The 27,814-nt window shown below is 44.2% G+C and overlaps 1 protein-coding gene across 21 annotated transcripts in view; it reads right to left on the bottom strand.

The window, feature by feature from the left end:
• KTN1 (kinectin 1) overlaps positions 1-27,814 on the bottom strand; it is a 70,351-nt gene that overhangs the window by 26,894 nt on the left and 15,643 nt on the right. For 13 of the 21 annotated variants that reach the window (XM_046941490.1, XM_040700730.2, XM_015287311.4 and 10 more), the window contains 19 exons: positions 22,968-23,517; positions 21,050-21,187; positions 18,788-18,955; positions 16,226-16,356; positions 14,628-14,744; positions 12,104-12,244; positions 9,805-9,911; positions 8,211-8,343; positions 7,172-7,259; positions 6,711-6,877; positions 6,248-6,316; positions 5,386-5,423; positions 4,709-4,799; positions 4,337-4,405; positions 3,562-3,599; positions 3,364-3,454; positions 1,537-1,623; positions 384-418; positions 157-247 (listed from right to left, as the gene is read on the bottom strand). In XM_046941490.1, the coding sequence (XP_046797446.1) occupies positions 157-247; positions 384-418; positions 1,537-1,623; positions 3,364-3,454; positions 3,562-3,599; positions 4,337-4,405; positions 4,709-4,799; positions 5,386-5,423; positions 6,248-6,316; positions 6,711-6,877; positions 7,172-7,259; positions 8,211-8,343; positions 9,805-9,911; positions 12,104-12,244; positions 14,628-14,744; positions 16,226-16,356; positions 18,788-18,955; positions 21,050-21,187; positions 22,968-23,484 (2,316 nt within the window). In that variant the 5' untranslated portion in view covers positions 23,485-23,517. The remainder of the gene's footprint in view (positions 1-156; positions 248-383; positions 419-1,536; positions 1,624-3,363; positions 3,455-3,561; positions 3,600-4,336; positions 4,406-4,708; positions 4,800-5,385; positions 5,424-6,247; positions 6,317-6,710; positions 6,878-7,171; positions 7,260-8,210; positions 8,344-9,804; positions 9,912-12,103; positions 12,245-14,627; positions 14,745-16,225; positions 16,357-18,787; positions 18,956-21,049; positions 21,188-22,967; positions 23,518-27,814) is intronic. The other 8 variants (XM_040700733.2, XM_040700725.2, NM_205376.2 and 5 more) reach the window with 3 other exon arrangements.

The raw sequence follows: 27,814 nt of genomic DNA on the forward strand, positions 1-27,814 counted from the left end.
CTGGGTTACCAAAAAGGTCTTAATCCTGTCTCCAGAAGCTTCTCCTACTCAAAGGGAACAATCTTAGACTGCACTATATAAGCATTCCAGCACGCACTTAGCACAAGAGAACTTAATCTCTATTTCCCCATAAAAAGATAATACAGGAGACTTTACCTTCAGCTCCTCCTCTTTATTAGCCATCTGTATGAGTCCTGCCTCAAGCAGCTCTTCAACTGTCTTGATTTTATCATCCCTCTCTCTCATGCTGAGAAATCAGAAGTGAGCATTAGGAAAGCAGTGTTAACCTCTGGCAGCAGGTTAGCTATCAACAGCAACCCTGCTGCCAACAGAACTGGATCTCTACATGATCCTCTGATGCAGAAGAAAAAGTAGATTCTTACCCTCTTTCCATCTCCTCTAACAAATCCTTGTTTGCCTATTAAGAAAAAAAGCAATAGGGTGATCACCAGTGGGATCAGTAACAATTTGGGATTTTAACAACAGAAAGAATTAGAGAGCATCAGCTTCTCCAGAAGTTTAGTTACTGAGCCGCACCAATCCAGCAGGTAACAGAATAGGGGAGAATGTCTTCATAGCACATGGGTCTAATGCTGAAATCTGGACAGATGTCAGCCTTTCCAGAGATGTAAAAATCCAGCCCAAACACCTGAAAAGTCTGTATCCTTTGAGTATCTACCCAAAACATAACCTCCACTTTAGACTCACCCAACAGAGCATTTATGACTTCTCAAAGGCCAACAGCAATGCGCTGCAAGAGACTCCATGAGAAATGTAAACCAGCTCCCAAGGAAAATCAGCTATTTCAGGCAGGACAACAAACCATCCCTCCCAGGGGAGTAAGGGCTGCAAACGTGGTTATCTGCCAGAAGACAGAGAGCTGACGACTGGCAGATACCAGCATGAGATAGGAAAGGAAACAGTTTCTTGTCCTGCAAGTCTTTCTCCAGCATTTCAGAAAGTTTTCTGATTCTACAGAGCATGAAGTTGGGTATTCAAAGCTGTCCCAGGCAAAGGAGACCAGGCAGAACAGCTCTGAATCCACAGTATCCTGCAGGAGCACCCAAACTGATGCCATTGCAAAAAACATGGAAGAAGAGGGAGAAGAAAAAAAAATAGTAATAGGAAAAAAATCACCATAATGTGAGTCTGTTCTTTGATTACTACTGGTTTGAGAACTCACTCTTAGACAGAAGGAAAACAAGCAGCATGAAGATCTTACTCTGGTCTCTCCCCAGGCCAATAAGAGACCTTTCTTCTAGGAGGGTTGGTTGCTCATGGGAATTTTCTGTTCCAGAAACTATCATAAAAACTGGGAGAGACTGCAGAAAAGTTCTTGCTTGCATTAAGTATGCATTCCCCAGGGGAGGAAAAAAATGCACATTTTGTATGGATACTCTTGGCCAGATCCAGAAGCTGCCTCACTTGGACTTTCAAATGTGTGCTTAAAGAACAACAAATTTTGCTTACCCCATGGCCCCCTTAAAAGAAAATACCTAAGAACTTAAAAAAGAATTAGAGGACATTTGATACAACCTCAAATGTTGGCTGTACTGGCTCAGATAGGAGAGCCTGCAGCTTCTGCACTTCAGCTTGCAAAGTTTTGTTTTGATCCTTGAGAATCTGAAAGGAAATTCAAACTTATCAGCTCAGAACTGCACACCCCAACAACAGCATTTTCCAGTGGCAACAAGGTAATTAAATAACACAGAACCAGTTACAGTCAGTTCTTTGGAAGCAACAAGACTACAAAGAGTCCTTTTGTACAGGAAAGCAAGAAAGATGGCTAATACTTCTGTCCTTATGTTCCCATGAGGAATTCAGCTGTTACCATCTTCATTCCCTGGCAGAGGATCAGACAGCACTGTATGTATAGGCAGGAGAAACCACATTTTCCTCTTCAAGGAGCATCAGCATCATCTCAAGATTTGATAGCAGGAAGGGAAAGCAAAGGTGAGGACTGAAGAATGGCTGTTCTGAGCCTGGTTTTTCCCTCTTTCATGTTTCATGGGAAGAAAGGAGCACTTGCTCAGGTAGAAGCATTCAGGGCAGGCTTATGTTCGAGATCAAAGAAGAAATTCAAAGTGCACAAAACAATCATGCCGAGAGTGCACTATGGATTTCCACACTACCACAAGAATGACCATTTGCACTCAGGTCCCTGCTCACTTCCTAACGACTGCTGAATTGCCCCTAGTTGATTTTTGGATACAAAGCACCGGGCTGATTTCAGCCCATAACCACCCCATAACAGCTCTAAAGTCTTTTTTCCATTCTAAATTCATGTTATTCCTTATCACATTCACTTCCAGCACTACACCTGCCATCTTAAAACACCGCACCACCTTGAAAGCCCCCTGTGACTCTTGAGAGTTGTCAGATCACATAAGATAATCAAACTTGTAATAATGCTGTCACTTATTCCCACTCCACTTCCAGATCACTTACATATCCATCACTCAGCACACACTCTGCTGAAGGTTCAGCTGGTAGCTTGTTGTGAAGAAACACCATCTAAAGTCCTACTTTGTTAGCTATTCTTTAAGCAGTTATTAACTGAGGGAACACCTCTATCTCTTGTTCTTTGACACCTTAGAGAAACTATGGGGGTTTTGCCACCAAAACCTTTTCAACAATGCAATTTTAATAGGTGAACCACATTCACTACTTGATAACAGCTCCAAAGAGCTCGAGGAGATCCACAGAGCATGGCCTCTCTTAGAGAAGCCACCCTGCCTTGGGCACTACCCACCTGCTCTGTTCATCATCAGCAAGCCTGCCAACATGGTATTGCAAAGCTCACACTGAGCTATGGTTGATCTTCACGAACACCACTTGAAAATAAGCACCAACTCTGCAGTGCAGACCCCAGATCACGGAACTAAAAGCTTTGGAAATTTAGCTGCTTCCTTATGATAAACAATTTGGAAGCTGGCAGGAGGAAAATAAGCACTTTTACATCTACCTTGGCAGAAAAATAAAAAAGGAAAAAAAAGAAAAAAAGACCTGACAGCATGACAACCCAAGCAAAGGCTCCCACCAAGGCCTTGGAAGTTGTATTCAAACATAGAATGCAATGAAACTGGAATAGTTTTGACTGAGCAGCCTTCTCCTCCACGTTTCAAAGACCTCACTCTTTGCAGCTGTAGACACTACACATCTCTCACCATCTGCTGTTACTACTCTGATATCCCACATTACCCTTGCCTTGTGAAAAAGAAAAGAATGCTGTAACATAGCTTAACACCTGAAAGTCAGCTCTGTTTCACAAATCAACATTCAATTGTCTGAACTACTCCACAACCTCAGAAGCCTGGAAAGCCTGCTGTCATTAAGCACAAGGATAGTTGTTCTGCATCTTACCTTAAATTCCTCTTTTGTGTTCACAGTCTGAGCAAGTTCTTCTCGAAGCTGCTCCTCAAGAGTTCTTATTTTGTCATCTTTGATGTGAATGCTGAGACACAATAGAAGAGTTACATTCACCTTACAAAAAGCATCAACTCAAAAGAACATAAAAGACTGATAAAAACTGTTTATCGAATGCCAGAGCTATTTATTTACCTTTTCTGCATCCTTTCTAGCTCATGTGCAGCAGCAGCCTAGATATAAAGAGGATTAACACAGACTTAGGATACATCACATGATTCAATCAACCTTTCATTCCACAATATTAAAACGCTAGAACAAGTCATTTGGCCTCTCAACATATGACTCACCAGCAAGAAAGAAAGGGGTAAGCTTGTCATTATGCACTTGTAAAACACCAATACATACCAGGCAAGCATGCAATTACAAGAAGAAAGACGATCTCGAAAGGATTCATTTAACAACCAGGATTTCCAGTAATTAATCAGAGCATTTCCACCTCTATAATGCACTGGCCGCACAGTAATAGCAGAGGGGAAAGCATTTGTTTGGTTTTAAAAATACATTGGTTGTGGGACAGGTTTTTCTGTATATTCTTGGTTTTCACTTTTTTAGATGGATGCTCGTGAGCCTCACACACAATTGCCAGAGCTGCATATTCAACAGTTGTGTTCAGTCCTGTGCAATGTTCTTAGCACATCAGCAAATCTAGATAAACCTAACTAGCAAATGCTTCAGTCTCTTGGCTATCCAAGTAAGCAACAGATTCAGCTGGTGAAGAATGGAGGTTAAAAGCAGATCTCAGACCAAAACCAAAACCTCCATGGAATCACACATTAACCTGATTCTATAACCTCACACTGTTAGTGGTTACAGCTCATTTAAACCAGCAGATCAGCCCTTGCATTTATGACAAAATAGGCAATGGGAGGATAATAAAACGAAGCCTAAAATGAATCAGTTATTTTACCTGTTCATTTGTCAGAGCCTGTAACTTCTGTATTTCTGATTTCAGGGACAGGTTCATATTCTGCAAGACCTGAAGGAAGAAGAAATACATTTGCATTTTGCACACATGGTCTTTCAGCTAAGTCCACTTTTCAGTGTAAAATATGCCAAGTCGTTTTTTGTCTTAGACTAGAGGTGACTGCAAGGGAAACCCCTAACATTTGTCATCAGTGGCTTTCATCACACACCAATCCTGGCTAGATCAGCTGCCTTGTAGTCAAAGGAGCTGGTTCTAGATCTAATGACAGCAACCACCTCACAGGCTTCATTTCATATGCACATCCAATGAGCCCATCCCTCTACCAGCTGGCATTTACACATGCTTTTATTATACCTTGAGCTCTTCTTCCTTGCTTGTTAAATTGGCATGTTCATTGCCTAATGAGTCCTCCATCTGCTTTAGCTGTTTGTCCTTTTCTGCAATGCTGTATAAATGAGAGTGATGACATATCAGTACTGGAAGGCCTAGAATGAAAGTTGCCCATGAAACAGGAGGCTAAACACAGAATACAAACTGGCCCTTCCGTCCAGGTTCTACCTTCATTTATGCTGACAGCACACTTTGGGACCAAAAGCTTTTCCCTCCATTTCAAATGCTGTCTGCTTGCCAAACATTTATGGGATGTTTTCTAGCTCCAAAACAAAACTACTCCATCTCCCAAAGGGAGAAATCTCCTGGTCCATCAATACAGCCTGAATATTAACATTCTTGTGGTCACGCACATCTCTGCTTGCTGCAATGATTCCCATAAACAAGGGGAGGCACTGCTTTCTGTGCAGCACAGACCCCCATACAACAGGCTGTGAATCTGAGACCAGACACAGAAAGGAAACCTGCAGGAAGCGTTCTCCCAGCTCCGAAGTGAATCTCACAGTTAGAAAGTGAAAAGCACAGACAACACCATTTCCTTCACCCTTCCCTCCCATACACTCTGTGCATGCACTGAGGAAAGGTGGTGTGCGTCAGCAGGCAGTGACATCTCCCAAACATGAGGGGAAATGAATACTCACACTTTGTGCAGTTCTTCTGCCAGGACTGAAGCTGAGGTCTGCAGAAGAGGAGAAAAAAAAACCCATAACTGAGAGTAAAGCAAGGCAAAGCATCAACTTCTGCAGCAAACCAGGAATAGCACTTGTAAGATTTGCCTCATTATTTCAAACTGGCATCGGCTGATTTCAAGTATCTCCTAGCTACAGAACACGGGAAGGATCTCAGCACATACTAATATCCCTTCCCTTTATGCTCAAGGCAACACAAGCAGAAGATGAGCCATTTTGCTCTGTCAGATTCCAAACAAGCAGTGGGCATCACCAGCACTTGTCTCCCAAGCTTAGCTGCATTATGGGACATTCTGCTGTCAAACCACTGCATCAGCCCTGATGTCCACAGAGGTACTTATCTAGTCCAACCCTATTTCCTCAAAAAGGGGTTTTGTCAGGAGTTCTGTCCCCACTGGACTGCAAAGAGCTTTATACAGCAGCCACCCTAAGTCACTATTCCTCAATCTGACGCACAAGGGGAAAGACATTATCAAGTGGTTCATAGGAGGACAGCAGAAAGACCAAAGAACCACATGAGAATACCTACACATGCAAAGCTATAGAAAAAAAAAGAGTTTAAATGGTATTCCACTCCTGGTTATAAATGAAAGGCAGTATAGAGGAGATAGGTGGACAACTCCCCCCCAAAGAAAGAAAAGCAGAAGCTTAAGTTTTAAATCAGGTTGAGAACACTACAAAAGAGGATGCTAACAAGTCTTCGCTTTCATTATTGCACATCTCACATCCAGCTTAAAGAAAAAAAATCTGCCTTTTATAGAAGATTCACAATTGAAGACTACAAAAGAAAGGGAAGAGTGAGAACATGCTGTACCTGGGCTGCCATTTGTGAATGAAGCTTCTGAAGCTGAGCGTTCAAAGCATCGTTCTGCTCTACCAGCTCCTAGTAAGAGAGCAGGAAAAGAAAAGCAGGCTGAGATCTGTAGACAGTCAACTTCTGCTAGCATTAGCTACTAGTTGTGCTTGTGTCAGTGAAAACAGTTAGCATTTAATTCTCACATATTTGGAGATGCAATCTTTCTTTCTCCCACAGAGATAGGTTGGTTTGAGGGGAAGTGTAACATCCCGCTCTGTCTAAAAGGAAATATACCCTACCCCACCAGACACCTGCTGGTTTCCCTGCAGCCAGAAAGGATTACATCCCTGGTCCCAAACAGCCTCAGTCTTCCTCCCAGCTCTGCATGCAAGCTCTCACTGGGAAAGCTTAAAGCAGCATTTCAAGGTTATTACTGTTTCCACAGACACAAAGGGGAAAAAATAAGATACGTGAGCAATACCTGCACCCGCAATTGCATAGAGTCCTCCTTAGAAGCTCTCTTTTGCTCATTCTCAATCAGCTGCAACATCCTCTGCTCCAGCTGCTGTTTTGACACCACCACATCGGTAAGTTTACTGTGCAAGCTCTGGATTTCGTTGTCTTTGGCGACAAGCTTATTTTGCACATCTGTAGCAGAAACATCAGGATTTAAATTCAGAAGTACACACTTGAACTCTAGGGAGAAGCAACTTGCACTGCAAACAGGGAAGCTGATGAGAAGCCTTGATCCAGCAAGCCAAGGTTCTGCTCATCAGCGTTTCAAGTCGTATCACAGCATACTATTTCCCCAGAGTGTGCAAGCACTACTGACATCAATTTGAGCTCTATTTAACACTTAAGCCAATTACTCAGTACGTTTTTTTAAATACAGCAAGATCACTGCAGTTAGCATTACGTGGGATTTTCTTGTTTGATACATGCCTTGTTGTGCTGCTTCGTGCTCTGCTGTTCTTTTCCTGAGATAAACCTGGATTTCTTCCCATCGTCTCTCTGCTTCCTGCTGCTGGACCTTCACGTTGAAGACAGAATTGACAAAAATAAGTCTAATCTTTAATTTAGTTTTGAAACATTCTGAGTTCATCTCTTCAGTGCTATTCCCAAAACATATGGTAAGGAAGAAAAGTTGTTCCTTGTTTTCATTAGGGTGCATCAGAGAGACAGAGCGCCCTGTAATCCTCCTCCCAGAACATTTATCCCATTAATTTGAAAGGCAAATTATGAACAGAATTTAATCACTGGCTCTTAACAGGATGATTTCTGTAGTACGGAAGTGCAGCATTTTTGCTCTGCAAGTTCAGAATTAAGAGTAGGAGCTGGTCCAGCCATATAAAACACAAAACCACACCGGTAAATTAAACCACATCTCAGCCCTAGATATCAGTTCTCCACCTGTAAGGACTGGATGCAGACAGAGCTTCTGAATTGACAATCCCATCAGAAATTGAAAGAGACGCATCAAAATATCAGTATACTTCTAAAAAAAACAACTAAACGTGCATTGAAGCAAAAGCACGTAGCTTCCAAACAAAGAATAATAATTAAACAAAACAACCAATGAGTAAAAGAATTATTTAAAAACCCTATCTGGATGAACTGCTCCAAAGTATTACAGAAACCAGGCCAAACCATGACACAAATCTTGCCTGAGTCGTAGAAAACAAAGTTCAACACCACCAATTAAGGCTTTTAAAAGATATTCACCTGGGAGGGCAAGTTCAACTTCATAGTTCGTAATCACTGAAAATAAAGGTACTGAATAAAAGCATTAAATAAGCCCCTAGGCTTGGCTCAGAAATTATCCACAAATTGATATTTGTGTATCTAAAGAAAATGGACAGAGATGAGTGGCCAGGGAATGAGCAGAAGCTATTCTCACGCTCCTTCCATCCTGCCCAGCTCACGACTTGGCTCAGATAAAGCCTCAAGTGCAACTCAGCAAGGCAGAGAAAAGCAAAGTCACCTTTAGCTGAGCCACTGCCTGCTCTGCATTCTTCTTCTGGAGCTCCTCTTGCTGCAGCTTGCTGTTCTTCTCTCCCAGTTCATTCACCAGCCTGGCGCAGTCCTGACGCAGTTTGTTCAGTTCAGCTGCCTGCCTAGAAATAAACATTTTTACAGCTTCTTGTTCAGTTCCTTCCCCCCTCCAAGAAACATAAGCAATAGCAACAGCTAGTCAAGTATCAAGTGTTATATTTGCAGCCAGAGGGCTGTGCTGAGTTTCACTCACCCTGCTTTACCCTAGGAAAGGGATGAGGTCTGGAATGCTGCCTGTCAGCACAGCAGCTATAACCCCAAGCCAGAAACAAAAGCCAGAAGTCAATAAGCCACAAGCATCAGCTCCTTCAAAATGTTTGAAAGCTGATGGGTATAATTTGGACAACTTTATACAAAGAGGTTGAGCACAAGGAAGAGTCTCACAGATCCACATGCTGTTCCTCCTCCCATGAAGGATTCTTTATCTGTAAGTCACTGTAGATTTAACTGTGGGCATCTCTCTGGACTACACATTGCCTCGTGGACCTGACTCTCTCAGCTTGTGAAGGTGTATGATGCACTCTGCCACTTAGGGAGTGAAGATGCCTTTGTATCACCCAAGGCAAGAATTCTGAAAGGCTCCTCTTTGTGTATAAGCAAACAAAAATGTTTTTTGTATTTGCCCAAACGAAGCTTTTTTTTCCAAGATTTAGTGATTATGACACTTCATTTCTACAAACAGGGCATCTCTATAGTCAGAGGACCAGCCCTTATTATATGGCACTGCAGAAAGAGGGCAGGGAGCAGAAAGTGCATCCACTGCATTATGCTCAGCACTTCAGCAGATGTTGGCAGAAAGGTCCATAAAGAAGTAGCACCTTGGCATGAACAGCCCAGCCAGAAAATGAAGATACAGCAACATTTCCAAGCCGTGACAGAGTTGCAGTCTCCAGCAGTAACAAATCAGCTATCTGAGAGTATGTGAAGCGTGGTTTTGGCTTTCTGAAGGCAGAAGACCACTAGCAGAAGTTCACCCATCTGCCTACGCCCCTTATCAGGGGCTCAGGTTGTCCCTGAGCTGACAGAGGACCGTATGTATGGTGGTAAAGTTAAGTCATAACTCCCAAAACGACGACTTGAGGTGCTTTTTGATTCTCCAAACACTGGTAGATAAATCCAGCTGTCACCCAGTGGTATCACCACTGCAGCATATTGACATTTAGCTACTGCAAGACCAACTTATAAGCTCAGAGCTGTTGTCCTCCCAGGAGGCCTGCAAGAGCACTTACCCTAAAGCCAGGTGGACAAATGCACCCTACCAAATACACTTTGGCTGAGTTCTTCCTGTCAGACCTCAGATCTCTAGCAGCCCAAGCTTCCAACTGATGAGAAACACCCATCAGTTCTGACAGCTCTGGCTCAGTGCAAATACAAACAGCTACCTCCATGCTCCAAAATCACTATTTCCTAGTTTAAACACAAATGCAGAGACAGCCAAGGAAATGAAAATGAAAGGAGCAGAAGCCAGTGCTCTCCAGGGAAAGCTTAAAAACATGCAGAGCTTTAAGTAGCTGCTAACATACTTGCTCTCCATTTGATTGGTAGAAGTGCTGACAGCATCTCTCAGGATAGTATTCTCCTGCTTCAGGTGGCTTATTTCTGCCTCCATCTGCTCACAGCGTTGCTGGAACTGAAGGGGGGGGGGAAGATTACATTAAAGGAGAAATCAAACCACCAACATATCACAGCAGATGCAGCTATGCAATAGTAACAAAATTCAGTGTTTTTCTGGGGAAAGGGACACCTTTACCTCCTTCCTCAACACATACCACTCCTCAATCAAATTGATGCAGCTCAGCTCTACTCGCTTGAATAAAACATCAGTTCCCTTTTATACCACTGCATCAAGGCCACATTTTAAACAGTACACAAATACTACTCAGGATATTGATAATTCAACTGTGCAACTGTAGATAGTTATCGATAACTTGGTACTAATTTCCCTTTTCCAGGGAGAAATAAATTCACTGGATTAATGCCAGAGGTTTACAAAGCCTGTAAATAAAGCAGAAAAGTTGGAAATAACCAAAGACACACAGATTGTAGCATGTAAACTGCAAAAGGCTTGTCTGGATCTAACATCCTGAAGTTAAGACTACAATGTAAATCCTTTTTTTTAGGCAAAAATATGCTTCAACTACATTTCAATGTGCTTTTTTGGGGAGAGATGCTCCAAAACCCAAAGCTGCCTCAGAATAGTTCAAACATAGCCAAAAGACAGGATTCAAAAGGGAAAAAAAAAAAGACTTAGCATATCCAGACACCAGCACAGCTGGTCCTACAGCCTGCTCTGAAAATCCTCAAGCACATACAGCACGTAACACGTTCTTCCTCTTCCAGCACCAGTTGCAGATGCAGCTGACACCGTTTCCAAGACCTAGTTTCATCATGAGTGACTCATCAGTGAGGATCTTGTAAGCACAAGTCCAAAAAAAACCCATCTGAATAACAACAGCAGCAACAGAGTGGTCCGTTGTGGAGCAGCCACATCCAGCTCAGCACCAACACATCCCCTTGGAGAGTTGTTCTCTCTGGGCTCTTTGGCGAGCTAGGGGGTTTTTTTAGTACTTCTTTTGTGGTAGTTTGTGTTGTTTGTTTGCTATTATCTTTATTTTAAACTTCACACAGATTAAAAAGGATCTGGAATCTTTGATGGCTACGGTTCAGCTTCTCTGCAACACTGTGAAACAGCAGCAGGGGGAGCAGGACCAGAGCACCTCTGCAAGCCCTTCCTCCAGCTGACTGCTACAGGCACCTTGGCAGAAGTCACCCTTTGGTGACCCTCCTCACTTTGCTGTTTCCTGTGTAGGTTAATGTGAAACAGTGCCTGCTCCAGAACTGCAGAGATGGCATTTTCCAGAATGCCAAGATGCAACAGAAACATTAATGAAACTGGATGTTCACAAACCAGGCTTGATGCTGTGACATCGTTGTAGGAAAACGCACCAGAATGTTAAATCTAAGCCCGTGTCGGTGTAGGCAGGGCCAGTTTGCTTACAAATATCTGCTGAAAACCCCTTCTTAGGTCATTACATCGTAACAAATTCAGGAGAAGAGCCTAAAAGCAAAAATCTGAGTGCTGCCCTTCAAATATTCTCAGCAAAGCACTTTCCTAATCAATGATACTTTTGCGTATTAACTTGCCTAGTCTCTCTGCACTGAGATTTAAGAGCAAGATTTATCAGCTTCTAAATGATCCCTAGCATTAGTGTCTATCTGAAGTTGAGTTTTTCAATCAGATTTCATGCTTAATTGGTTAGCACTTCAGCAGAATACCACAAAGCAGAAATAACTAAGAGAAACCAGGCTGCCCAGCACTGGCCCTTTGCAGACTGTGAAAGAGCCACCATTGATAAGATCCTGTCTTACCTTCAAGGGTGGAATCAGCCATGAATTCTCCTACCCTCATGCAGATGGGACACACTAGCAGCTATCAGCACACTGCACTCAAGATTCCAGGTAACAACTGCTTCCACAGAAGCTGACTTGAAATAACAAATGCTCCACTCTTTGCTAAAAATAAAGGTTTCTTAGCATTGATCTGCTTGTATATGAACTTCAACCCAAACAGTAAAGGATGAGAGGCGATGGCTTCAAGTTGTGCCAGGGAAGGTTTAGGTTGCATATTAGGAAACATCTCTTCACAGAAAGAGTAGTAATGCAGTGGCACAGCTGCCCAGGAGTGGTGGGGTCACCGTCCCTGGAGGTGTCTAAGAGCCATGGAGATGTGGCACTGAGGGACGTGGGCAGTGGGCACAGTGAGTTGGGCTTGGGAATCTCTGAGATCTTTTCCAACCTTAATGATTCTATGAAAGCTTTTACCTTTATCTTCATCTGCTGAGATTCCTGGTAGCTAACGTGTATTTTACTCTGGAAGGTGCCATGCTCCTTCTCCAGTGCGTTGATGCGTTCCCTCATTTTCGCTGTAAGCAAGCCGTTCCTCTCTTTTTCTGCAACCAGCTCCTTGGGTGGGAAACCAAAGGAAAAAGGAAAGAAATCATCTACCACTCTCTTCTAGAGCCCAACAGACAGCGTTTTATGGTGACGAGAAGCATATCAAGCACACAACAAGCTACAGTAAACACCAGCATTCGCTCAGAAATGACAGTGCTCCACCTGGCCAAGCTTTCAGCACCCTTAGGAGGATTTTAAATCAGCATAATTTCACATGTAATAGAAAAGAGGCTTGCCACTTTAAACAACCACCTCCTGTTGTCTTATTTCTATCAAGTTTGGCCAGATTATACGGAGTCCTAATGATTAAAGTCAAAGATACTGCACAGAGTGTACCTTGGATTTTTCTCCCAGGTACAGCAAAATGAAAGAAACTGGATAAAGAATCACAGCAAACTACAAAGCATTTCAGAGCATGTAATTGCTTTGTAGCAGGTTGCAAAGCCAACACTGAAAACAGTTTTGCCAAAGGAGATGGGCTATTAGCACCCAGCAATAAGGCCGGAATCCCACCAGAATGCCACATTATAACTTTCACATGAAAATACATTATCAGTTTGGATTATTTATAAGCCAGTAACTCAACCTGGACACCTGAGAAGTCCACAGAGCTGCTAACCTGCAATATAAGTGCATTTGCTGCAGTAAGCAAAACCACTGAATACAGTGCTCAGGCAGCTCAGATCACAGAAGGAGTTTTTGCACACCCAAACTCCAGGTGCCTCCATCTGTGCCACACAGTGTGGCTCCACACAGAGCCAGAGGCTTCTTCAGAGACCCAATGTGCCCACAATAGCAGTGACAGCACAGAGAGCCCTGCCACAACACTGGAGCATTTCAGTGCTCCAAATAACTAGCCTGAATACCTTCCACCTCTTCAGAGGTAATTATAAGCTTTGTCCACATTTCAATTTCAATAAAAGCTGTTCTCTCTTTTTAGAGCCAACTAGTTAGTTGGCTTCAGGAAGCTGCCTTCTTCAGAAGAACAGAAAAAAAAGCATAATGAGCTCCCAAGCATATGTCCACAGGGTAACCAAAGTCACACCAGAAGTTTTGAGTTGCTTCTGAAAACACAGTGGAGATAGTTTGACACAAAGCCTTCTCAAACACGAGTGTCACTGGTCTTCCATCTGCTAGGGGATGCAACAAGAGGGAGGTACCATGACATTATCTGGCTTCCTTCTACCCCCCTCCACTGACTTCTACCATTTGCCTACAACCCTCACCAGTCCATCCACCCCACCAAGGCAGTGCCAGAGATGCTGGCAAGACAAGCTCTCACACACCCAACACCACAGAGGTCGGGCACTCCTTGCTCTCATTCATCCTCTTCAGATATCACCTGCACTGACAGCCCCAGGGACATCTCTGCACCTCACCTTCCAAGTCCCTCCATAGCTTTTGACAGTGTCTTCAAAGGAACACGTTAATTAGAAGATAAGAGCTTGTTGAGTTTTTCCCTTGCTTACCCTGATATGATTCAGCACTGCAGCAGCTCTGCTTTTACCTCCTTCCTCTCAGCTTTCAGGGATGCTCATTCTTTTACCCTCTTCCCTTTCCTCCCCCTAACAAAACTGGGAAAACTAATAACCACCCCTCTTCTCTGCAGACCCTGCCTTGCCTTCCAATCACCACTCTGTAGATGGTTTTCCCCCCCCCACTACATCAGTTTCCCTCCACACTCAGGATCTATCAGACACTCCTTCTGCTCAGCTCCTGTCCCACAACATTCCTGATTCTAACATCATTCTACTTCCAATTACCCAAAACATAAGAATCCTACCCCTGCCAACTCTGATTTATTATAACATTGGCATAATTCATTTTACTACAGCAACTGATCTCCTTTGAAACATTCAATAGAAAAAAAAATATCAAGTTTCACGAACTTGTCTCGACAGTGGTGCAACTGTGAGCCTAAAACTATCAGTGCTGCAACTCAAGGGGCCAAAGCAGTATTCAAACTTGCTGCAGCTTTCTCAAAGAAAGCTGATCATTACTGCACCTAGAAGAACGCAACCATCCGAATACTGGAATATGTACTCAATTAAAGCTGCAATGGCAAAGAGGTGTTTTATATCTATATCCATGCAATGCTCACAAAAAAAAAGAAAGCATTTGCTCTTAGTAACCTTTTGAAAAGAAAAATGGCCTCAGCTTAAGAATGCCAGTAAGTGAACTACCTGGAAAAACTATTGGAAAACAGCTCTGCACAAACACACTAATAGCATCATAAAAACTAACACAGAGTCTTGGAACACCTTCCCAATATAAGAGATTCCACCTTTTAATTTAGACTAACCTCAACAGGCCAGAATTTGTTGCTGCCCATTCTCCGAGCCCCTGCAATTATCCAAAAGCTCTCTATACATACAAACGTCTTTGCATTTACCTGAGTTAACTGCTTGCACTGCTCCTTTGCAACAGCTGCCTCCTCCTTCACTGCAGCGAGCATTTTCTCCTTGTCTTGCAGCTGATGTATAGCTGCAGCCGACTCTGCCTTGCTGGCCTGCAGCAAAAGCACACACAAGTGGTCAATACAAGCCAGAAGTACACCAGCAGAGCGAGGCTGAAGAGAAGCAACACCCCCTCGTGCCCCCACATAGTTTGTGTGCACAGTGTACATGGCACCATGAGTACCCAGCCCTGCTGCTAATGGATCCTACAGCACTGGTTTTATCAGACCAGGAAATGCATTTTCAAATGCACTGAAACCAATTAAGAGAATAAATGGGCTCTTAAGGCACTCCTACATTGGAAGATGGCTGCTTTGGTGGCACTGGGAAAAACAAAGAGCAGTCATTAAAGAAATAAAGGAAAACAGCACAGCCATGCTGAATCATTCGATAAATGAGCAAGGAAGATTGCCAGCATCACCTGGTCCCACCCACACTCAAAGCAGGTGTAATCCAACCTGGATTGAGAACTACCACCTGATCTCCTGAAAACTCACTACAAAGGGAAGAGGGAACACTGGTCTGGTCTCCCCTTCCACTCAGGAGAGCCTCCTGCTACAATAGTAACATCACTGCAGGGGAGAATGACAAGTTTTAGAGATGCTGCAGGACACAGAAGTAGGGGGAATGATCCCTGCTGTCCTGTCACTTGTACACCAGTCTGAGAAAATGAAATAACTGCCACGAGGGGCAAACCTTCTACACATTTACACTCAGATTGCATTAAATAAAGCCTGCTAGTGGAAGAAGCAGAGGGGAGATGCAGTCCCACAAACCCATTCCCAATTTGGTTGGAAGACCTCCTTCGATGGTATTGCAAGATACTGGTGGTCATCACCCTGTTGTCTTAATACAAAATTGTAGAAATTAGAGAGTACAGAAGCACCAAGCATTGGAACAGGTTGTCCAAATAAGTTACTCAGCCTCAGTCCTTTGTTGGAAGCCCCGAGCAACCCAGGCTGACCTGGGAGCAGGCCCTGCTTTGAGCAAGAGACTGGACTGCAGACCTCCCTTCCAATCTGAGGTATCCTAAGGTCCTATGAAACATATCCAAAGTAGCCAGAACACTTCAATGTATAAAGGTTTCTAAGAGGGAGTCCTGCAAAGTGCAGAATGGTAAAGCACACAGCCACACAACTTTTGGTGGGTTTTTTTTTCCCCCCCTTAATTTCTACTACAGTTTTTCCTACGTATTTGTGAGAGATGGCTGCTAAAGTCACCAGATAGCCTTCCCCATGCCAACACACTGCGTCAGCTGCAGCAGCCCTGTTACATACCTTCTACTGATGGTTACGGCTGCCCTTTATGAGCAGTTACGAGCCATCAACCTGTCTAGCCAGCCCTGGCAGATGGCAGATATCTGACAACTGCCTTCTGCATGTAAAAGCAAGCACAGACCAGCTGGGAAAAAAGAAGTCTTCCAAAGCCATAACGCAGAAATAGCGACACAACATCCATGAGCTCATTTGACAGTGTCTCCTCCACTTTCTACCCATTTAAAAGCCTTCTCGACCCCATACCCACAGACATTCACCTTTTGTAAGACGTCATGAATTGCACCAGACTTCTCCTTTAACACCTCCACTACACAACGGGCCTCATCTTCAGTGAAGATCATATTCTTCATGGCCATTACGAAGTCTTTAAATTTCACTTCAGCATTCTCTGCAACACAGAAGGGAGGATACATTTACTTTGGACTCAGTACAGAATTATTTATTTTGCCTTGAAACAGCATGTGATGGGGTATCATTATGCATTACATTTAATTTCAGTCTGAAATGCCAAGAAGCAAAAGGTCGTGAGCATTCAGCTAAAACAACATAACTCAGATTTAAATCTGATAACAATCTGCCAGCTGACAGTTTTGGGAAAAAAAAATCCCATCGTTTTGTTTGTACAGTTGGTAACATTTATAGTGTCACCAGCAAGGAGACAAAGCACAACACAGATCTGGGGGGGAAAAAATAGCACAAATGTGAAAACTTAAAGAGTTCTTCCCAGCATATTATGACAGTAATTCAAAATGAGCTCCCAATTTAGAGGACAGCCCCGCTCCAAAAGCAATATGCAGATGACAGAGCCATGAATTTATATGGCACATTTCTGATTACAATACATGGAACCAGAAAGATATTCCATCGGTCTAAGTTTGGAAATGAACTGCTGCAGGAATTCAGCAGCAGGCAGATAAATCAGTGACATCCATCTTCATCACTGATTCTGTAAGTGTTTAAAAAGGCACAAACAAGCAAGTGCACTCCAAATCTGCCATGCTCTTACTGAAACAATAGCTTTTTTCATTAGAAAAACAGGCTGTGCACACGTAAGTCATTAGGTGGCCCCCTTACTTAAGGAAATGGAAGCACAAGTCTGAGGCACCCAATATCTCTGTCAAAAGAGAAGTATGCCAAGAGACTGGAAGGGAATAAAGAGAAAGTAAAAGCTTAAAAAGGATGCTCGGTTCAGAAAGTGCCCCAGAGGTAACGGGGAAGGGTCCAGCTTTATCACCACAGCTCTGAATGTGATACCAAACCACAAAGCAAACCCAAACGCCCAAAGAGAATAAAATATAAATGAAAAATAGGAAACTAAATACTGGCAATATTAAGACTGTAGGAGAAATGACCCAGGATGAAAACAGATCAGTGAATAACAGTCCAGGGAGTTGCAAGGGAAGCCCTGAGGAATTGTAGCACACCCTGTCTTTGTCCTAAATCCAACCTGGTCTTGGCCACAGACTTCAGAATCACGTCATTGCTGCACTGACATCATCAGTGATGCTTTTACCAGGAATATACCAACATCCTGAGACCAGAGTCTGGTTTGCTGAGAATCTACAGAAACTAGGCTCGGACCAGCCCAAGCCCTGTGCCCCCTGAACACAGGAAGAGCCTTGTCCTTGCAAGAAGCTTACAGTTAGAATACGAGAAGATTTCTATATCGGGAGGGCAAATCCCAGCTGACACAGAAGAATTAGAAGCTCACATAGAAGGGTTACGGCTTGCAAAGGAAATGAGAAGGGACTGGTGCACATGGGAGGCTTTGATGCCCCACGGCAATAATACACAGCCATTGAGTTGGAAGCACAAGAGGAGCCTCAGGCAAGTGGGAATCCAATTCAGGTACCACAGAGTTGCTGAGAAGACTTCAAGTGTGCATTTTTGAATACAAGTCTAAAACCAGAAACAGTGGTGAGTCACTAGGCAGGCAGTGCAGAGAGTATGTCTTCTGAACAAACCTGAACAGAGAATCACTGCCCAGCTACTTGGCTCCTCCTGCCCACAGATTTAAGGGTCTCAGCAAGCCTGCCATGCTTTGAGCACATCTATGACCCACACAAAGTCTCAGTGGGACACAATGTTCAAGACTCACATCAGCCTTCCCTAGCTAAGTATGAAGGAAGCCCCCCCTGCTCCCCAGCCAATTCCAAACACATTAGAAGGAAAATTCAGCACCTTGGTGGAAACCAAAACACTCACACGAGCAGTTTGCTTCAGGTAACTCTGTGCTGCACTCAGGTATCTGCTGGCTGGTTGGCCCAGAGTAGCTTTAGAACAGCACGAGAGCATACAGCCTGCACTCTAAGCTCAAGCAGATCCCAAGTGACCACACAGAAACCCCTTGCTTTGGATTCCAACACTGTTAATGATGCCTAAACTACTCTGTACAACTAAGAACAGGAAACAAAATGCTGGCGATACTGAGCCCCTAGCAGAAATTATCAAGCATGAAAAACAAACTGCTGAACAACAGCTCAGGAGGTGGGAGGAAGCACGGAGAAATTCTAGCACGCTCTCTCGTGTGCATCTGTGTGGTCTGTGATCATCCATTTGTTCACTGAGAACACAAAAGCCTATAGTCAGCATTAAAAGGATTCAGATGGAGCAGAGCCCTTGCAGCAGTGCCAAAAACAGTAGAGAAGTGAACACAGACGAGAACAAACAGTGTCCTGCAGCCACAGACGTTCTCCTCGAATCCTTTCTGATTTGCTGGGAAGAAAGGATTTCTCTCCCCACACGAAGCACACTCACTCCCCCTCTTCACACTTCCAGGCAGTCAATGCCCATAGCAAACCACATTATCAGCTTCTTACCTTTATCAGTTTCATTCTTCATTTTCTTGCCACCGCTTTTCTGGATCCCTTCATTCATGTTTTGTTTTGCTACTTCCACCACTTCTCTCTTTTCCAAAGCGCCAGCATCAGAGTTATCCACCAAAGGAATGTAGGTAGTGGGCTGAATAAGAGGTTCATCCACCAAAACTGCAAGCAGAAGTCCACAGAACAGGTTAAAGCTTATTAATAATAATTAACTTCAACATACAGAAAAGGAGCATAATGTCTCAGTGAGTTGGATTACCACATCTCTAACCTCAGTAGTTAGTTAGTTATGTACTATTATCCGTCACAGCTTAACTCATTAAAGCTCTTTAGGTAAGTTCATTAAATAAAGGTCTCCAACTTATAGCTATTAAATAACTCCAATTAAACTCACATTTTCAAAGGTGTTTTTAGGATTATAAGAAATAGCAGAGAAAAACCTCGACATTTTGACTTTCACTTCACTTTCTCATTAGAGCTGCATACAGCATCCATGAGACTGGTTTGCCTGGGGCAGCACCCTGAAACATGAGCACAATGATGTATTTTGCTCCTATTCTGTTAAATGCTGGTACCTTACTGCCTACATTTGCACCCGCATTACATCACCGGTGACCTCAACCATTTAGGAAGAATGCATGTTAGGGGCAGCAATCAGGCTTATTTCCCACGCAGACTCAGCTGTACCTAATGAGGATATCACATCTGTCAGAGCAGGCTCCAGGCACCATTAGTATTCAGACACCCAGAGGTACTGACCGACCTCAGTCCCCACGCACACAGCACTGTATGAATGCAGTGAGAAAGCCTCTGCCCAAAGAGCTGCTCAGTCTGCTCTGCTGAGACAAAAAGCAGAGGAAGGGAGAGGAAGAGCAACAGATGTGGAATGATGGATGCAGCCAGTGATAGAGCTGGACTTGGGGTTTGCCCAGGGCAGCTCCCTGCAGCACAAGACATTCTGCACAGAGCCACGCTGTGGTGAGGAAGTTCATGGATCCCCTCAGCCCAGTCGAAGGGCTGATGGAGATCAGAGGCCATGCAGTGAGCTGGAGAGAGGAGAAAACAGATGGGATACAAGTTTTCAGGCATCAGCACAACACCAATGCGCTTTCCTGGCTGCCAGAGAGATGGTTAGAAAATGCTTTCACATTCCATCTGCCTTGTTTTCCTCCTTAAAAAGCAGCCAAACCTTCAATGTAGCCTGTAAATATTTCCCCTCTTAAGCAGTGAGCAAACACCTGCATGTACACAACAAGCACAGGAGTGAGGAGAGGCCCCCTCCAGCAGAAATATCCACCTCCCAGTCCTGTTAGCATCCTCAGCTCTTTGAGGTTTCTCCTTATTATCTTCCCCTCCTTGTTTCAACCCCTTCCTTTTAAAAAAGCCCACCTAGTAGCTGCAAGACACTCGGTGGCATCAGTCTGACTGCAGTCCACATCTAAGGGACACGGCTTAGTGGGTGTGATGGGGATGAGTTGATGGTTGGACTGATGATCTTAGTGGTCTTGTCAGACCTTAACGATTGTATGAACCAGGCCCTAACAACCTGACCAAAACACAGGAAGCACAGTGAGTGATACTGTTCACACCACGAGCTGTCCACCAGCTGCCAGCTTCTTCAGAGCTGTCCCAGTGAAGAAGAGTTTTGAGAAGCTAACAAGGTGGCCTCAGAGAACTTCATGGTCACGCTCTTCCCAAATGCCACAGACACAACAGCACTCATTGTAAAAGGCTGTAATACAGGGGCAGACTGAGCCAAGAGGAGACGAGAAACAGTATCTTGGCACAGAGCAAGAGATGACAAACAGTAAAGGCCTTGACAGCAATGATGAGCAGTTTATGCTGGAGCAACAGCTAGCTAACAAAAGGACAGTAAGAGAGGAACGTGGTCAAAGCAACTGACTAAAATAACTGCTGTCTTGTTTGGGGCAGATGACTGCAGCCATGCAGACGTGCCTTGCTCAGAGCAACTTAGAGCCTGGTCAGCTTACTCTCTGCATCAGTATATTACTCCTCAATTTAAGTATGGATGTTTGGATCCAAAATCTCAAAAAATTCAGTGTTATTCCACGTTCATTGGTACCAGAGGTTCATAATACAAAGAACTGTCTATCAAGATCTTTCCTACCTGGAATTCCTGCCTTTTCGAATTAAAAAAAAGATATTCTACAGTTTCTTACCCAAAAGTATAGACAAAAAAAAAAGATTTAACAGTCAGATGTGTCTGAACTGATAAGAAACCCTCAGTATTCTCACCATTATCACCTTTCTGCTTCTTTGCAGAGACTTTCTTCTTTCCTGATACATTTTCTTGTTTTACCTCCTGGTGGAGCAGCACAGGTTCTTGCTTTTTGGCAGGAGATGCAACAGAATCAGTCTTAGTATCTTGATCATCTGTAACAGACAAGTGAGACAACATGCTCTTCCTTACGCTCTTCATTACAACTTTTAAATCAGTGGATCTAAATCACTCCCAGAATAAAAGAAACTCGTGTATTTTAAGTGAGAACACAAAGTTACACGTAGATACCTGTTAACACACACCCAAGCACATACACTTCCCATATCAGACGAGCAAAAGAAAGGTTTTAGCAGAGTCAAGGGCCACAGCACTGAGTGGTTTGACAGACAAGAACTTTATCTGCAGGCAGAACAAAGGTAATGAGAAGTAGTAATTCAACAAATGCAGGTTATACTGCAACAGAGCATACAGCACATATTACCCGGATTAGTTTCTTATCTGCAGGAAGTATTCCCTCTCCCCACTCCACGCACACACTTATGCACGTTGCACACACACTCCAACAGCTACCAGGACTGTGAGAAGCAGAAAATAAGTGTTTCATGTTAGGGAACTGTTCTTTTCAAGAGTTATTTCAAGAGAGAGTGGTGGGTTTTTTTTGCTGGATCTGGGTTCTTTTTTTGTTTCACTTTTCATCTCTTTTGGACAGCAGGTTCTGTATGATACACTCAGCAGAGCTGACACAGCACAGGACTATGGTGTTAGATCACATCATCGAGGAGGGGGGGGGGGGGGGGGGGGGGGGGAAGTTGTGGCTGCCCTCAGAGCAGTGGTTGCAGACCACATTTTAACTAGCCACAGAGATTTTTGGAAAGCACCCACAAACAAGATTTGATACTTTTTGTTTGTTTGTTTTTGCTGATAGTGGGTGGGCCTCGTTCAGAAAAAAAAGAAATCACCACATCAAGCAGCAATGCCACTTTTTTCTTCACTCCCTGTAGCAAGCGTGTCCTATTACTAGTTACATTGTCTGCAAATACTTGGTTTCTCACTTATTTCTGAATGCTCTCATTTTTCTAGTCTTCCACGTATGGATATCTACATGGAGACATGCTGACTTCCACTCAGATTACGATCAGAACGGTCACAAACAGTTCTGACTACAACTCTCAGCCTGTTCTAAATTGGATGCTTCCATTGTTCAGTTGCAATGGCTAATCTGGGGGGGAGTTTAACATCCATTCCATTTAGTGACAAGGGTGTAAGAAGTGGGAAGCAGCCTGCATGCCAGGCTATATGAGGTTCTGGGCAGCCTGGTCTGGTGGTTGGCAACCCCGCACACAGCAGAGGGGATTGAAACTGGGTGATCATTGTGGTCCTTTTCAACCCAGGCCATTCTATAATTCTATAATTTTAAGTGCCTCTTTCCACAAATCAACCACCAACTATCTTTTTGTACGTTAAGCCTGCACTTAAACAGTGATTTGTTTTGCACACTCTGGTATGGAGTTGCCCTAGAGGTCCTTACTTATCAGAGCAAGCGCTCTTAGGACTCCACTTTTTTTCCATAGCTTGACATCAGAACGCACAGAGCAAACACTTAATGACTTTTGAGTTAATCAGAATTTCAAGAGCTTGAGAGCAAAGTAGTCAAGCCAGAGAGGAAAGGAGAGAAACATGCTACTCTGTTTCCCTCAATAGCCTGCAGTGGAAGAAAGCAAGGACGGGAGAAGGAAACCCGGAGCATTGCTGCCAGATGAAAAACAGGGGAAAAAAGCAACAGCTCATAAAAAGGAAAAAGTTAGAAGTGAGCTTTGCCCCACAGAGATCAGGCAGAACAGTTCTGAGAGAGACACTCTGTGGCCTTGCAAGAAGCAGAGCACAGTTGTGGCGTTCTGTGCAAGAAGCGTATGCAACGTAAGGTACACATGCCATTTTTCTGCTTCTTCTGCCCAGGCTTCTTCTTAGCTGCTGCTGGTTCGGATGGTGGAGTGGGCTGTTTTGTAACAGGGACTGGTTCTACTTTCTTGCCTGAAGACTTGGATCCTTCCGACTCCTTAGTTACGTGATCATCTTGAGCTGCCTTCTGCTTCTTCTCCTTCTTCTTCCGTTCTCTGATGCCAGCAGATGCCTCAGTCGCACTCAGGGGAACAGGACCAACTTGCTCTTCATCTGTACCCAGGGCATCAGAGAGCTTGAAGTCCCGAGGTGTGCTTTCAGAGTCAGATTCGTGGATGTTCCCATTCTGAGCTTCTTTCTTCTTGTTCTTCTTCTTCTCTGTCTTCTTTTTATCGCTCTTGGTAGGTGGAAACTTTAGGTCCCTTTTCTGCTTCGCAAGGACTTCATCATATAATGTTTCTTTCATGAACAGCCAGAAGAAGAGAAAGATGACTGTAATAACCACAGAAGGAATGAGGATGATGAAGTAGGTAGACTCGTAAAACTCCATTGTGCTTTTTCTTAGCTATATTTAAAAAAAAATCTGCAAGGCAAAAATGAAACAAGAATTAGTGTTTGAAAATGTATTCCCCAAGACCTTTTCCCCCCCTCCAATTATAACAACAAAAAACACCTTGATATTGTTTCAGAAAAATCTTTAAAAGTAGCTTTTAATGACATTGTTAAACCATATCAATGATGAATAACTTCTGTAATCATCTACTGCTTCCTTTAAAGCTGTTAGCCCGTACGGGAAGGCACTGCAGGTTGTAAGCCTGATGATCTCAAAGGAGAGCAGTTCTCCTTCCTCACCCTCCTCACCTCCCTTCCCAAATGCACTTTATTAAGTTGAAGCTTTTGATACCAGAAACACAGGAGACCACAGTTTCAGAGGCTGTGAAACAACTCACAGATGCAGAGCAACACTGATTCTTATTAAATAAACTGTTCTTCACCTAAGTCAAGCATCCTGAATTAAGATTGGCACAGCAAGCAGGAGCTAAGTTCCAATTTTTGCTCTCAGTTTATGAAAGTTTCAGCAATGGAACGAGGAGAAGGGAGACAGGTCTAATCTGTAGTCAAATATGATCAGGTTTCTTTTTTTCCCCCCAAAACTGCTTTTCAAAGTCTAAAATCCAGCTTTAAGCCCATGAAAATTCCACACATTCATAGGAAAGCAGGAAGACCTGTCACTTATTTTGCACGTGTAACAGCATACAACCCCATGGTAGGAGGAGACACAGGAGAAGACTGCTTAGCTTGGAGAAGAGAAGGCTCCAAGGAGACCTCATGGTGGCCTTCCAATACTTTTTCCCCCAGAGGGTGGTGACGCACTGAACAGGTTGCCCAAGGAGGCTGTGGATGCCCCATCCCTGCAGGCATTCAAGGCCAGGCTGGATGTGGCTCTGGGCAGCCTGGGCTGCTGGTTGGTGACCCTGCACATAGCAGGGGGTTGGAACTGGATGATCACTGTGGTCTTTACAACCCAGAATCCTAGGATGGCCGAAGACAACTCTTCAACTCAAACTGGGAAAGCCACGGGGGTCGGAAGGAATCTAACCCAAGCTGTGTGTCCCACAACCAAACTCTGTCACCCAACTGCAGCATCCCCTAAACACTGCCAATACATGCAAAGGTCCCCAATAAAAGCTCCTTTTAGAGCTACAAAGATGAGGAGGGGTCTAGAGGGGAAGAAGTATGAGGAGCGCCTGGGGTTCCTTGGTTCGTTGGCCCAGAGCAGAGGTTGAGGGGAGGAGGCCTTGTGGCGGCCTACGGGCAGATGGGCCACACTGAGCCCTGCTCTCTGGTGACAGCAATTGTTTTTGGACAGAGTTGCTGTGATAATATATTTGTACAGTGCATAGAACAGCACAGTAAGCAAGGAGTGGAAACTCTAATTTGGCTATTAAGTTATCAAAATAAACTGCTACCATTTCAGTACTCTGATTGTTCACCAGTTGTCTTAACGTTAACTCTCCTCCCAGTTTGTGTATTTTGCCTTCTGAGCATACACAGCTTGATGAAAAGCTTTGCATCTGGAACTGCATCCAGGACAGAGTTTCACAAGGGCTGCATGAGTGGGAGAAAAAGATGAGATGCATGAAACTAAGTGGGAGCTTTCAAAATGGTTAGCTGCATCTGTTTGATAGAACCAGCTTCCTGCACTGAGTGGTGTAACGTTAGTTATCACTTGAAGGAAACAGATCTTGAAAAATTGGCCTCTACCAAAGTCAATATTGAATGTGTATGGGAGAAACTAATCCCTAAAGTAAATAAGTGATTAAGCAGATTTTTCACAAGTGTAAGTAAGTTGATCATTACCATACATTACTGCCACAATTACAGTACCTAAACACAAAGAGCCCAGAACATGCCACCTCTGTCTCATCAATACACAAGCACATGGCTGGCCATGGTGATGGTGGTCATCAAGGCAGGACCAAGGATGAAAGAACCATGGGATGGTTTAGGTGGGAAGGGACCCTACAGCTCATCCAGCCCCAACCCCTGCCATGGGCAGGGACACCTCCCACCAGCTCAGGCTGCTCAGGGCCCCATCCATGGCATTGGGCACATCCAGGGATGAGCACCCACAGCTCACAGGGCAGCAGTGCCAGGGCCTCGTTGCTCTCTGATGAAAAAGGGTAAGTAGGTTGTCATTTTGAGACCAGAGAAGCCAGAAATTTAACATAGGCTCAGCTGCAACATACCAGCATGCATCAGACATGGCTACAGCCCAGGCACTTGGCTAACTCCAGCTGCACCAACCCCAAAAGATGCCACAGTACACCGTTAAGGAAACAAAGACAAGTCTGATGGTCCCTATACGCTTTACCCAGACCTCCAAAATGCTTTGGAAAATTGTAATCAAAGCATGTTTGTTCCCAGACAGATGATGTTTTATTTGCCAAAGAGGTGTGTATGCAGCTGGGAAAGCCCCAAATCTTCCTGATTAGCTAAACACAGTCACGCTAAAATCTCTTCTGTATTTTTTCTGAGTCCAAAGCGAGCACCGTATACAAGCTAAAGCTGTGACCTCCTGGAACACACACACAATTTCCCCTTCCCAGCCCAGAGTAAGCAAGGCAATTGCCACACTATCCCTGGAGGTGCCTAAGGCCAGGGGCATGGGGCCCTGGGCAGTCTGATCCAGTGGGAGGTATCCAGCTCATAGCAGGGGATGGGACTAGGTGGGCTTTTAAGGTCCTTTCCAACCCAACCACTTAAGCATCACCTCCTGGAGCACATAGGCAGGCTGCCAAAGCCACGTCCTTTACCACCTGCTCCTCGCCAAGAGGTCTTTGCAAGGTGACACCCTCACTACTGGGTAAATGGGCAGGGGTTTGCCTTGCAAAGCTGCCAGCTGTCCTCCAGCAGTCTCCAATCACTAAACCAACTTCTCCATTCCCATTTATACTCCCATATTTCTCAACAAGCCACCTAGGAAGAAGCAGAAAGCAATCAGTAGGGGAAAAAAATCCTTTAGTGTAATAAAAGAAACAGGACAGAAGCTCTTCCTGTAAAACCTGAAAAAAGTGAATGCTGCACAAACCTGAAAACCTCCACATGTGAGCTCCAAAGCTGTCAAACCACAGGTTGCACACACCCTCCATGGAGCTGAGAAGTGGCACAGAAACCTTGAGCTGCTTTAAATCTTAAGGTTATTCAGTTAAACACTCATCTGTGCATAAAACCAAACCTGGAAAAGCATAGGGCACAAATGATGGAGCAGGTCAGCCTGTGCCCACACAGCACTCATTCTAGGACAGGGGAACAAACTGCATCTGTCCCAGTCTGCACACAGACCCCATTACTGTTCCCATCAAGCATTTAACAACAGAATTGCACTTCTGTTCCCCTGAACAGGGTCCATGCTGCAGCAACTACTTCTGAGCGCCAGCACAGCGTTATAGCTTGCACCTGACTTCCTCTGCTAGTTAACACTGGTCTGGATTTCATAACACACCCTCTGCTTTCTGCATTTAACTCTCAGGTTTCACTCGGCACCGATACCGCATTTCACGGGGATATTCATTCAGTTTAGGTCCAGGGGATTAACTTACTTGGAAAGACAGAAATAAATTATAGCTCCATCTGGCTAATGAGTCACCCGTAGCTTAGCCCCAGCACGTTACAAGCACTGCTCCTACCAACGCCTGGGTCTTGAGATGCATGTCATCTCCAGAGATTTGTGCTTCTAAAAAGATAACATTAAACGTGGGGAAGAAATATAGAATCACATCATAGAATCATAGAACGGCCTGGGATGAAAAGGACCACAATGCTCATCCAGTTCCAACCCCCTGCTATGTGCAGGGTCACCAACCAGCAGACCAGGCTGCCCAGAGCCACATCCAGCCTGGCCTTGAATGCCTGCAGGGATGGGGCATCCACAGCCTCCTTGGGCAACCTGTTCAGTGCGTCACCACCCTCTGGGGGAAAACTTTCCTCCTCATATCCAACCTAAACCTCCCCTGTCCCAGTTTGAATACTAAGCTATTTAAGATACACACGTCTTAGCTAAGACAGCAGCTCCTTTAATTGGGGTTTCTCCCCAGGCATTTTCTCAGCAGCAGCTCCATGAGACCTGCAGCAGAGATTTAAGACATAATGCACAGAGGTCAGCCAGCCCATCGCAATAAGGAGCTTTCCTGTCCTCATCACCCAGCATACAACATTCAACTCAGCCATCTGCCTGGCAAGACGACACAGTAAAACCCCTCACATTCAACAGTCACCAGCAGCACAGCAAGAAGTCCCTGAGGAGCAGCTGCAATGTATAAATTCCTCAGAGATAGTGCTCTCACACTTTTTCCCTTTAATCCACACACGGTTAGCAG

Source organism: Gallus gallus, chromosome 5 (genome assembly GCF_016699485.2).
Source record: "Gallus gallus isolate bGalGal1 chromosome 5, bGalGal1.mat.broiler.GRCg7b, whole genome shotgun sequence".
Classification (NCBI taxonomy): domain Eukaryota; kingdom Metazoa; phylum Chordata; class Aves; order Galliformes; family Phasianidae; genus Gallus; species Gallus gallus.